The sequence below is a fragment of the Sebastes fasciatus genome, chromosome 22, assembly GCF_043250625.1.
Source record: "Sebastes fasciatus isolate fSebFas1 chromosome 22, fSebFas1.pri, whole genome shotgun sequence".
Taxonomy (NCBI): Eukaryota; Metazoa; Chordata; class Actinopteri; order Perciformes; family Sebastidae; genus Sebastes; species Sebastes fasciatus.
In genome coordinates this window covers 20,374,640-20,387,471 of record NC_133816.1, presented here as the reverse complement: position 1 = coordinate 20,387,471, position 12,832 = coordinate 20,374,640, and the positions used below count along the sequence as shown (strand labels likewise).

Sequence of the window (12,832 nt, the reverse complement as noted above, 5' to 3'; positions counted from 1 at the left end):
AGAAAAAAAGTCATGATATTACGAGAATGCAAAAAAAAAAAATATACATAAATAAAAATATATAAATAAAAAAAAATATATATATATATTAAAGTGGTAAAATGTAAGTACAAGGTGATAAAAACAAATATATATATATAAATGGGTACACAAACAGATGTACACAAACAGATGAATACATACATATACATATATATATATATATATATATACAGTGTATACCCATACCCATACACACATGCTCTGTACACATGCTTCACCACACATAAGCACATAAAAAACGCACATAAATATACAGACATATAACATTGGGACTTTATAAGAATGCTTGCTGTATATAGAACGAGAGCTGTATTCTTTACAATTTTCTAAGTGAGACTTACTAACTTGAGTACATTTTTTCCCACTGTAAGAAAATTGAGATTTTGAAAATGTACCAGGTCTAAATATGTACATGGAGGTAAATTGGATAAAACCCTGATTGGCTTATTTAAGCTTATTTTTTCATGAGTTGTGGAGAACTGCTGTACCAGAAGGTGGCAGCATAATCACAATGACACTGAACTAAAGCCAGAGTTTTTAATGTAGCAGCACAGGGTAGAATATTGTGACAAACTGACAGGTGATGTTTTGCTATTTTCTTGCTAAAAATGCAGTAATTTAGAAAATAATATGACCGACATCATAAAAATATAATTTTTTTTATTTGATAAACAGCTGCTTAAAAAAAGTGAATGAGTCTGTGTAGAATATTGATGTAATAATAATCTTTGTGTAACGCAAAAAACAGTATGTTCGGTGAGTGATAGAGCAACAACACATTCCTTGGCAACAAACAAAAAATATTTATGTTTATCTGTTTATATATCATCTGTACGACGGAGTATTAGGGCCACATTGAGGAGGAAAAAAATCGGAGATTTCGAGAATAAAGTCATAATATTACGAGGAAAAAAGTCGTAATTTAATGAGAATAAAGTCATACTATTTCATAAAAAAAGTAGTAATATTACGAGAATAAAGTCATAACTTTACTAGAAAAAAGGTAATTTCTTCCTCCACAAAAGAGTTAATTTCCATCAGGTCTGTGTGGTTCTTTCTTCAGAATAAACACAGTTTCTTGCACAATCTTTTCAAGGTCCTGATACTGATGATGATGTGGTGCTGATGAGCCAAAAGATGAAGTATTTAGTAATTTGTGAAACCTAAACTAAAGTTTAACTTCACAAGATGCTCCACGTTCCTCATTTTCACACACGCTGCTCTATTTCCTCATAACATGTAAAATTACTACTTTATAATAATTATGACTTCATTCTCGTAATATTAAAACTTTTTTTCTTGCAAACATATGACTTTATTCTCGAAACTATTTTCCCTCAATGTGGCCCTAATACTCCGTCGTACATGAGCCAGTTTATGCAGCTATACAGCACAACAATAACATTAAAGGAATTCCCACCACAAACCTTCAACATAAAGTAAGCCTTTATGCAGATGATATCTTATTATATATATACTATTATATATATAATACCTGAAGGTACAAATACAACATTTTGTCTTTATTTACATCTGATCTGACACCACTTGATCACATATTCACATTAGAATTAGCAAAGGCTCAGGCACACTAATGCAGCAGTATTCAAATTTTGGAGCTTCTCTTACAATGAAATAACGTACTGGCCAAAGCACCTTTAGCTCAAACTGAATGAAGTCAATCTCCGCCCCAAATATCTGAAAGAAAAGGAAAAAGAAACACATATATGAGCAACAAAACAATTGATCAAATAACTAAAAAAATAAGCAAAATGTATGTGTATATTTTCTGACCTATACTGTTTGTTTGTTTTTCTTCTACACTATAGTTGTGACTAACTTTGATGTTATTTTTGATACGTAAAACACTACAATCAAATTTTTTAAAATCCGCAACAGAACAATATTTTCAATAATCCCAAACCATAAAATGTCAGAACCTGCCTCCATTCAGTAGTCTTTTTTTTTTTTTTCATTTTTCATCAATGGTTCTCACAAGTTTCTTAACCCATTTATCATCTGGATCAACACAGATCTCGCGGCCTTTGGTTGTAACGAATCTGTCGAGAGAAAATAACATGAAGGCGTTTGTATTAATGTATGTTAGTCATATCCATTGCTGTTACAACACATTATAATGACATGTTTTACATTTGGGCTTGTATTTATTTATATACAATATAATACAAGTTTGTGGAATGTATCATGCCAGTTGTGCTAATAAAATACATTTTTATTAGCTTTTACTTACATAATGGCTTGAATAGGGCACTTGGGGTGTGATTTTCTGTATTCCTTTATGTTTTTTAGAGGTAGTCTCATGCGGAAAAAATTAAAGCAGCATTTGGGAAAATTCAACTTAAAGGCTGAAGTGTCGTCTCTGGAGGTCAGTCCCAGTTCAGGAGGACTACCTGGAGTCGTAACTTCCTGTTCAGGAGGACTACCTGGAGTCGTCGGTCCTAGTTCAGGAGGACTACCTGGAGTCGTCGGTCCCAGTTCAGGAGGACTACCCGGAGTCGTCGCTTCCTGTTCAGGAGGACTACCCGGAGTCGTCGCTTCCTATACAGGAGGACTACCTGGAGTCGTCGGTCCCAGTTCAGAAGGACTACCCGGAGTCGTCGCTTCCAGTTCAGGAGGAATACCTGGAGTCGTCGCTTCCTGTACAGGAGGACTACCTGGAGTCTTCGGTCCCAGTTCAGGAGGACTACCCGGAGTCTTCGGTCCCAGTTCAGGAGGACTACCCGGAGTCGTCGCTTCCAGTTCAGGAGGAATACCCGGAGTCGTCGGTTCCTGTTCAGGAGGACTACCCGGAGTTGTAAGTTCCTGTTCAGGAGGACTACCCGGAGTCTTCGCTTCCTGTTCAGGAGGACTACCCGGAGTCGTCGCTTCCTGTTCAGGAGGACTACCCGGAGTCTTCGCTTCCTGTTCAGGAGGACTACCCGGAGTCGTCGCTTCCTGTTCAGGAGGACTACCCGGAGTTGTAAGTTCCTGTTCAGGAGGACTACCCGGAGTCTTCGCTTCCTGTTCAGGAGGACTACCCGGAGTTGTAAGTTCCTGTTCAGGAGGACTACCCGGAGTCTTCGCTTCCTGTTCAAGAGGACTACCCGGAGTCTTCGCTTCCTGTTCAGGAGGACTACCCGGAGTCGTCGCTTCCTGTTCAGGAGGACTACCCGGAGTTGTAAGTTCCTGTTCAGGAGGACTACCCGGAGTTGTAAGTTCCTGTTCAGGAGGACTACCTGGGTTTGTCAGGAAAAACTATGACTTAGAGTAATAAAACATGCAAATATAAATCAATCCAAAATACCAGCTGAATGTATAAAATACTAACTAATACTTTATTTAACCACGTACTGCATATCTGCAGCACAGGTAAATCCTTACCTTGCGATGTTGTTTTGGTGTTGTTGGTTTTATTGGAGGAGATTTTGACCGGTGGAAGCTCAATACAAAACTCTGAATACTGATCCTCCTCATTAGTGCTTCTTCTCTGTACGAACACTGTAAATCAACACAAACCTCAGGATCGATTGAGGCAACGACCTCAAATACCACGACGCAATGACTTTTTACTACTGCTGATAATAATCATAATTTGTGTCACAGCTTACCTGAGAACGGTTCGGGTGTTAAAAAGAAGATAATCCATACAATGTTCAGGAGAGCCACAACGACCTGGACAGTCCACCCCATGTTTGAATCTGCGATACGTTTCACTCAGTTAGCACTTAAAAACCACACAGTGCTTCCGCCTGCGCAGTGCAACACTCACCTTTTTTTTAATATATATATTAAAGATTTTATAATAGATTAATCTTTGTTTGTGTGGTTGTGGGTTTTGCTTGGTTTTATTTGAAGAACCAAACATACAGAACATCTGCTGTATGATTCTGTTCTTATGATTTACTTTATAGTAATATGTTTTTATCATACATATGGCACAAAACAGGGAAATAGAAAACATTTCCTGTTGCGTACAGACTTATGTTGAGCATGGGCGGATACTGTACTGCATTCTCACACCAATTAGTTTGCTTAATATATTACTGGTACTGTAATACTAATTTGACCTGCTACTGCTATTATCAGTACTAATACTACCATTATTCCTACGACAGCTATTACAGTGCTGCTATTACTACTACTGCTATAATTTCTAACACTACTAGTACTACAAATTATAATAATATAATTTAATTATTATGTTTATTTGTGCATATAATTTGAAGTATAAGGAGCCCCAAACGTCCCAAAAGATTATATATATATATATATTTTAATATTAAATGCATTATGTTGTGTGTACAAATTATAACCGTGTGCCCACAGGAAGCGTATCTTGCCCACACAAATTATAACAAATAAATTATTATGCACACAAGTTAGCTTTAAAGAAATGCATACATCTCTTGGGACGGGGCTCTGTAGAAGAAAGACCCAAAGTGCAAACCAAAAGAATGAAATGCTAATTTGTAGTATTTTAACTTGTATTACATTATAAACAGTTATTACTGTGAAGCTATATTAGCCAACATGTACAATGCCTAGCTGGGGTAGGCAGTTTTCTAATTTATATTATATATTTATATTATATATATATAATATATAATATATATATTATTTATTTATATATATTATTTATATATATATATATATATATATCATTTATTTATATTTATATATATTATTTATTTATATATTATTTTTTCAGAAATATTAATATAATTATTTTTTATGATTATCTTTTTATTTTTAATTTATTTAAGATGTTATTAGAATTATTAAGACTATTATTTCATCCTGTCTTTTTTTGGTTTTGTTATGTTTTGTTTGTTTGGTTTGATATGTATCATGTCACCTTGTTTTCTTAGTCTTTTCTTTGGTATTTCTTCCCTGTTCTCATCATTGTTGTACAACCTGTAAACTCACCGCTGCTTTTTATTTGGACCAAAAAACAGAAGAGAAGAGACGAGGCAAAGCGTTCACACTATTCACTGTATTCGTATGATGTGACAAAGCATCCAAAAGAAATAACAGAAACACTGGATAAGTTGGTGCCAAAGCAAGCTCAAAATGACTCAATCTGGAGGCAAAATCTTGAATTACTTACAACAGATTTCCACATTAATGCCAAAATCATGACCACATTGCAACATGCATTTTTATATTATGCCATTTGATAAAGCAACAAAAGCCGCAGTAACTTGAAAGAAAAAAGACGAGCAGTCAGCCGGTTCAAAAGGTCCTCTTGTCCACCATTCCCATGATGCTCTTAACCCAGGAGCGATTCGGATCCACGCAGATACGACGAGACCTTTTCGTTAACAGACTGAAAAAGATGAATAAATAAATAAATAAATAAATGGTGGATAATATAGACAAAAATAACAGAAGTAATCGAATAGAAAGTAGGAAAGGGGGACCAAAATTATAATTTATTATGAGAAATTAATTTATATATATATATGTATATATATAAATAAATATATATATACATATATATATATAATATGTATGCAATATACTGTATGTCTAACAAGAGAGCAAATGAGAATGAAATGTACATGAATTATAATTCATTTTACAAAGTATTAGTCACACTGAGTAATATATAAATTATGCTTATTAAAGGTCATTGAATTATACAAATATAATAGGAAGTAAACTTACACGACTGCAGCCTTGGGGCATCGGCGATCAGTCATGATATACGAGCGGATGAGTCTTTTGTCCACTCTTCTCGGGTAATGGTTGAAGCAGCAGTTGTCAGGACCGATTCCATCTGAAGAAAAATAAAGTCATGTATTATCAGTAACACAGATATGATGTTTGAATGATCGAATCTAAGGTTATCTTACTAATGCAGAGCACTGTGGCGAGCAGAGTATATCCCAGGATGCACAGCAGGAGGATGTGGATGGGCCTCATGATGGATGGATGGATGGATGGATGGATGTGATGTTGGAGATTAATACCACAACTGCTCTTTATCTGCAGCAAAGGGCTTCTAAACAAAAGCTGGTGCGATGTCACGGTTATCAAGATCAAACATGGATTTGTTTTTTTTAAAAAAGTGTCACTAGTGAGGAGGAGGAGGGCAGTTGTAGTTTCAAGGCGACTGAAGTTGTGACAGAAACTTTCCACTCAGCTTTGAAAAAGGTTGAGGTAGATGACAGGAAATGCAGTTGCGGTCGGCCCAGAGATGTAGCTCAAAGTATCACAGCCCCTAACTCAATAATGCGTTCATATTATATACACTGTCTGGAGTTAGATATGTAAGCATGCACTTGCAAGTTGAAGTTGATGAGGCAAAATCAGTTATATGTACAGCTCTTTATTTTAATAAAACCGTTGTTTATGTACAGTTCAAGTGAGATAAAGTTGCATGGTAACCCCTCTGCTGTCTCCGTGGATGTCCATCAGTCGTCTACAGTACAACAGGTCTCTTGACGAAAACACAAACAGGCAACGCAAAACAAACAGAACCCAAGAAATTACAGCACATATTTATTCAAATCTTCAATTTTGTGTGTCCGGCCCGTTGTGGATCATACAGAGGTTGCAGTAGGTAGTGTTGGTGGAGCTGGGAGGGTCGATTCGTACACAGGCCAGCCTTTAATGTAACAACGAACTAGTAACTACAACAAACATACACATGAAACACACTTTGCATTTCCACGATTTAAGCACAGAGAAAAATAAAAAAAGGCGGCGGAAAGAACGGCGTTTAAAACCTGCGACACAAAGCGATGCTGCGAGGCACAACTCCAAAAGGCTTACATGTATGTGCAAAAAAGCTTTATTGCAGTCCTGCGGTGTGCTGCATGAAATGAAAGGCGCTTCCTGTTTTTAAAACCAAGAACATGATGAGATATACTTCAGCTGTGGTCCAGGCGTTTCTTTACAGCTTCAGTGGGAACATTAAAAGGTCAAATAGTACACGGCACAAAAGGAAGTCCACCATAAACAAATCAGCAGCACAACGCATGAGATGAAGCAGCTTCACAAACCAATAACACCAGTTACTGTGTCTTTAGTTTCAACGATTGTTGGCTGAGAAAATCTGTTCAGATTTCTGCACAAACGTATAGTTCATTTGATGAACTGTGCAAAATGTGTGCAATATTCCTGTATGGGATCAAAGATATCCTATCAACTCTATCAGGGCCATTGTAGGTACAAAATAAATAATATTACATTCCCCGCGGGAGGGAGGGGGGGGGGGGGGGGGGGGGGGGTAATATGCCATGTTGGATTAACCTCGTGATACCACGGACGCCACCATTTGCCGTGTATTAATGCTTGTGGTTGACGACCGAAGCAAATTATACTTTATACTTATAATCTGATTTAGCGAGAAGGAAATAATTGGGGTTTTAGCCCAGAATCACCATATTATCATAGGCACCCGACTTTGCTGTGAATTGGGCTACTTCAGAAGAAAACAACGCACCGATTTGAGTTTTTTCTTGTAAATGTACCACTTTAATCTCAGAGAATATCAGTTTTTTTCTCGTAAATATGATTGTTTTCTCGTAAATGTACCATTTTAATCTCAGAAAATATAAATTTTTTTCTCATAAATTTGTTTTTTTTTTCTTGTAAATTTTCCACTTTAAACTCAGGGAATATCAAAGTTTTTTTCTCGTAATTTTATTGTTTTTTCTCGTTAATTTGATTATTTTTCTTGTAAATTTACCACTTTAATCTCAGAATATCCAAGTTTTTTCTCGTACATTTTATTGTTTTTTTTCTCGTAAATTAATCACTTTAAACAAAGAGAATATCCACGTTTTTTTCTCGTAAATTAGATTTTTTCCCCTCGGAAATATGATTTCTTTCTCGTAAATTTACCACTTTAATCTCAGAGAATATCAAAGATTTTATTCTCATAAATTAGATTTGTTTTCCTTGTAAATTTACCACTTTAATCTCAGAGAATATCAATTTTTTTCTCATAAAATTTGTTTTTTTTTTCTTGTAAATTTTTCCACTTTAAACTCAGGGAATATCAAAGTTTTTTTCTCGTAATTTTATTGTTTTTTCTCGTTAATTTGATTATTTTTCTCGTAAATTTACCACTTTAATCTCAGAGAATATCCAATTTCTTTCTCGTAAATTTGTGAGTTTCTTTCCCCCGTTCCACCGGCTCCATATTTTTTACTACAATGGCCCTAATATGTCGTTATAATCAACAGTAAAATGGAACTTCACTTCTTTTTTTTAGCTGATTACCAAGAAATGCCACGTACTAACTACTAAAATCTAAAATAAAATGCTGGTAATAAAACCTCAACCACCAGTGAAGTAAATACTGGCCCCGCCCACTGCTGGTCAGGTGAAGTGACACATTCAACCACAGTTTGTGAACACAGCGTCGCGGCCACGAAGCTCGACTGATGACAGTTACAGTTACCGCTGACATCTGACAGGAAATAAGAATCTGCAAACAAACAAAACATGCCACGGTGAAGCTGTGGCATCTTATGCTCGAGAAAACGCAATGAGAAACCGTACGAAATGGGTGAAATCACTGATTTGCAAGGCTGAACAACCAGTCGGACGGATTCTGTTGAAGGACTGACGCCACAGATACTCAACAGAAGCCGCCGCGTGCGGCTGATTGTCAAGTTGCTGTGCAGCATATACTTGCTTTTACTTTGTTTGCATGCACATGTGTTGTTTAAACCAAGTATGTTGCTCGGGTGGGGGAGACGCTCAGCGACAACCCTTCATTTGACTGGAACAAGTTTATGATAAATATTAAATAAATACATTTACAGACACCACACTCACACCAAGACATCAGGAATCACTAACAAGCTGAAATGTACCTCCAACATTAAGGCCAGGGGGACGTATGTTGTGTGTGTCGTCTAACAGCAGCGTCATTTACTCCAGTTTCACCGACATAAATATACCGTAAAACTCAAGTTTTACAGGCAGCGTATGACCTTCAAAAAACAAATGTAACAACGTGGCGCTCTCAGAGACACCAAATATGTCTTCAGCGTGACGGTTATGTGCATTTCGTGGGGATTTTGACTTCATGGAATGGTTTCAGGATAAAACACACAAATGCAAAAGCACAAAATCAAACCGAAGGAATGACTTAAGGGGGAATTAAAAGGTGCAGAAACACAAGCTGAGGTTCCACTTCAACACCGTCAATCACATATCGGACTCTGGATTTGCGACTATTTCTTTCCCTGACCGAATCTTTTAAAGATTGTTTGTTTTTGTCATAAAAACAGCCACATTTAAAGAACAGACAAGTGGAACTGCAGCTACAAAGAGTGTTGACGGCAGATCATTCAAATCTACGTGGATGATCTGATATCTGGTATCTCTGTGGTTCCTTCTGGATCATCCTGCTGCATGTGGGGAGTGTGTGATACATTCTTCAGCCTCGGGCCAGCTACACTTTCCAGTCCGCTGCTGGGGAGAAATAAGGCCTCGTGTTCCTTTTCACCCCCTCCAGGGTTCCTGGTTCCAGTTTTAGAGCGGTGACGCAGTGAGCTCTCGGGTCGAGGTTTATCACAGCGGATACAACCAGATACGTCCCGCTGAGGTTAAAAGGTCTTTTCTCAGGTCCATCCGGCCTGCTGAGAGTCCAGTTCCCCTCCCCCCCAGGAGGGCTGGAGGGGAACTGGTTGAGTCCGGTAATGTGTGTGATGGTCCTCAGCTCAGCGCTTCAGCACCGGGCTGCCTCGATCCGGATCTTTCTGTAACGTCTGCAGAACCTGAGGAGATGCAGGGAGGTACAGTTAAAAGCAAGACTCTGTGATTTCTTTAATATGTTAACGCAACTTGTGATTTGTAGGTTGTAGTGGGCTCAGTTTTAAAGTTGGATTGAAGATACTGGCATCATATGAAACTACAAAAACCTAAAGAATCCACTGGTACCAACCATGTCGGGAAAGAGGCTAAATAACGCTCCAAAGTGGCAACAAATTTTGGCAAGGGAAAACTGTCATGGCCATTTTCAAAGGGGTCCCTTGACCTCTGACCTCCAGATATGTGAATGTAAATGGGTTCTATGGGTACTCACGAGTCTCCCCTTTACAGACATGCACACTTTATGATAATCACATGTAGTTTGGGGCAAGTCATAGTCAAGTCAGCACACTGACAGCTGTTGTTGTCTGTTGGGCTGCAGTTTGCCATGTTATGATCTGAGCATATTGTTTTATGCTAAATGTAGTACCTGTGAGGGTTTCTGGACAATATCTGTCATTGTTTTGTGTTGTCAATTGATTTACAATAATAAATATATACATACATTTACATAAAGCAGCATATTTGCCCACTCCCATGTTGATAAGAGTATTAAATACTTGACAAATCTCCCTTTAAGGTACATTTTGAACAGATAAAAAAATGTGCGATAAACTATTTTAATCGATTGACAGACCTACCAGCCTACAAGCCCTTAAAACAGAAAAGCTATAACATCATACCTGCGCCCACTTCCTGTTGCGGCTGTTCATGTGAATGGCGGCGATTTGCTGGAAGAGCTGGTCGGGGGGGATGAGGTCGGGCAGGCGGGTGAGGAACTGGGCCATGTGGATGAAGTCCATGGTAGTCAGGACGTCCTGGTAGAGACGCAGCAGGCCCAGCGCCGTGCGGAACAGGAACTCCTCGTTGTCCCTGCAGAACACGTCCCACACCCGACACGCCAGGTCCAGCGGCAGAGACTTGCTATACAGGGTGAAGATCCTTGGAGGGACGGAGAGGATAAGTTAATATAACACAGTTCATAAGCTGGAGAAATGAGGCAGAGAGGAGGAAACAACACAGAACGTAAAATAAAAGGTAGAAACTCACCAGTCGATTAAATAAATATCGGGGGTCAAGCTGTTTTTCTGGAAATGTGCAAAGAGCTTTGGTAGGTTTTCTTCAAAGAACACTTCAAATGCCGCAAAGTAAGTCAACATCTGTAGAGAGAGGAGAAGGTGGCCTTACAGAGTGACTCAAAAACAACATCGTTGTGTTCAATAAGCTGTCTGAGGAAGTGGAAGAAGTGAAGCGCCAGAGTTTATATGTGTTGAGGTTGGAAAAGGTGATGGAGGATGCCAGCCTCCACTTCAAAAAAGACAGACAAACTAACCTGCACGTTATTCTGCGGTACGTGTATGTACTAGGCATTATGGTAAGAGCTTGTAAGAACTGACTTCAAAATAAAAGCGACCAAGAAGTGACTTTAAAATAAAAGTTAACTTCCAGGGAATGTCATAGGCAATTTCTAAAACAGAATCTAAAAAAAAAAAAAAAAGGTAAACATCCAGAAAATATTAGAAAAACATGTAAAAATATTAGTAAATATCCCAAAAATATTTGTGAAAAGACCCAAAAAATATTAGTAAAATATCTGAAAATTATAAGTGAAAAATGTCCGAAAAATATCCGAAAATAAGTGAAATATGTGTATAACTAGTGAAAAATATTAAAAATATCTGGGGAAAAAAATCGGATAGACATCTGAATCTTTTTTTGAAAAATATCCGAAAAACTTTAGTAAAATATCCCAAAAATATTTGTGAAAAGACCCGAAAAATATAAGTAAAACATGTGAAATATATAAATGAAAATGTCCGAAAAATATTAGTAAAATATGTGAAAAATATTAGTGAAAATGTCCACAAAATATCTGAAAATTATAAGTGATATATGTGGAAAACAACAAGTGAAAAATATCCGAAAAATATCTGGTGAATAAAATAGTCAGTCAACAATAAATAAAACAAAATGAATAAATATTAAATAAAAAATAAAATCAATGATAATTAAAAACTACCATCTACATAACTGTATTTTGGAGAAAACAAATTTAATTGTGTGAATAATTAGTCAAACTTATTAAGAATACATTTCCAAAGACCAATCTGACTTCAATATGACATGACGCCACCTCAGTGTTCAGATTAGTTTGCTTGAATGAACACGCCGGTGTGATCATACGCACCAAAAGGTGGCAAATTTTCCCTTTTAACGACCTAAATACCTAAATAAATGACGGGGTGTGTACACAACTACCTTTCTGCTTAAAGCTTCCAGGTGTGTGATGTGTGTTTACATGCAATGTATGTTGAGTTTTGATGGTGGAAATCTGTAAAAGTGTGTGTGTGTACTGACAAGGCTGTGGTCGACTCTGAAGAAGGCCATCTGACAGGGTTTGTTGAGCAGGTTGGCAAAAGCTATGAAGGCATCGGCCGTGTCCAGGTTGAGGATCAGCACTGCTGCGATGAACGACATTCCCTGCACCTAAACACACACACAAAACAGAAAATAGCTGTGGTCTTACTGTGGGCTCGGATGAAAAGGTGTTATCATGAGACGTGTGCTTTGACTTCCATCTCTAAAAAGCGAGGGCAGAGAATAGACACAGTTCACACCTGCTAGAGGGGAGTTTAGCACTCGGCCGTCGTCGACTATGTTGCTAATTCAAGACGCTCTATTTAATCTGATTTAAAACTGTAATCTACCATCAGAAATAGTTGAGCTTCAGTCTGGATATTAAGATGGAGAGAGATGAAATGCTGACACAAACAAAGATGCAAAGAACAAAACAGAAAAGAAGCTGCACAGAGGTGAATGCATAGATGGGTTGGGGTCAGTGCAGGAAGTCACACAGTCATTTCTACCTAAGTACACATCGCGTGGAGCAGCGAGGCAAACCGCAGCGTCTACATGCAGAATGTGGCTTTGAAGAATTACAGATGTGCAAACATGAGTTCAATATAAGAGCTCAGCATCAAAAGGACATTCATCACTTTGTTAATACCACTGGATA

General features: G+C 37.6%; 3 protein-coding genes across 5 annotated transcripts in view; all 3 read right to left on the bottom strand.

Annotated features, from left to right (window-relative positions):
• Nucleotides 1-1,986: 1,986 nt before the first annotated feature.
• On the bottom strand, nucleotides 1,987-3,792 carry LOC141761333 (uncharacterized). Its single transcript, XM_074624669.1, has 5 exons — nucleotides 3,651-3,792; nucleotides 3,424-3,540; nucleotides 2,707-3,278; nucleotides 2,294-2,601; nucleotides 1,987-2,102 (listed from the first exon to the last, which is right to left on the bottom strand). Exons 1-5 carry the CDS (start codon nucleotides 3,730-3,732, stop codon nucleotides 2,015-2,017), a joined length of 1,167 nt encoding a protein of 388 aa, XP_074480770.1. The 5' UTR covers nucleotides 3,733-3,792; the 3' UTR covers nucleotides 1,987-2,014.
• Nucleotides 3,793-5,016: 1,224 nt separating this feature from the next.
• On the bottom strand, nucleotides 5,017-6,072 carry ccl36.1 (chemokine (C-C motif) ligand 36, duplicate 1). Its single transcript, XM_074624793.1, has 3 exons — nucleotides 5,898-6,072; nucleotides 5,710-5,821; nucleotides 5,017-5,368 (listed from the first exon to the last, which is right to left on the bottom strand). The coding sequence occupies exons 1-3, from the start codon at nucleotides 5,965-5,967 to the stop codon at nucleotides 5,275-5,277; spliced, it is 276 nt and encodes a 91-aa protein (XP_074480894.1). The 5' UTR covers nucleotides 5,968-6,072; the 3' UTR covers nucleotides 5,017-5,274.
• A 281-nt stretch (nucleotides 6,073-6,353) lies between these two features.
• The window catches only part of tbc1d14 (TBC1 domain family, member 14), a 51,883-nt gene continuing 45,404 nt past the window's right edge, over nucleotides 6,354-12,832 (bottom strand). For all 3 annotated transcript variants that reach the window (XM_074624789.1, XM_074624790.1, XM_074624792.1), the window contains 4 exons: nucleotides 12,175-12,303; nucleotides 10,867-10,976; nucleotides 10,500-10,758; nucleotides 6,354-9,782 (listed from right to left, as the gene is read on the bottom strand). In XM_074624789.1, the coding sequence (XP_074480890.1) occupies nucleotides 9,726-9,782; nucleotides 10,500-10,758; nucleotides 10,867-10,976; nucleotides 12,175-12,303 (555 nt within the window). In that variant the 3' untranslated portion in view covers nucleotides 6,354-9,725. The remainder of the gene's footprint in view (nucleotides 9,783-10,499; nucleotides 10,759-10,866; nucleotides 10,977-12,174; nucleotides 12,304-12,832) is intronic.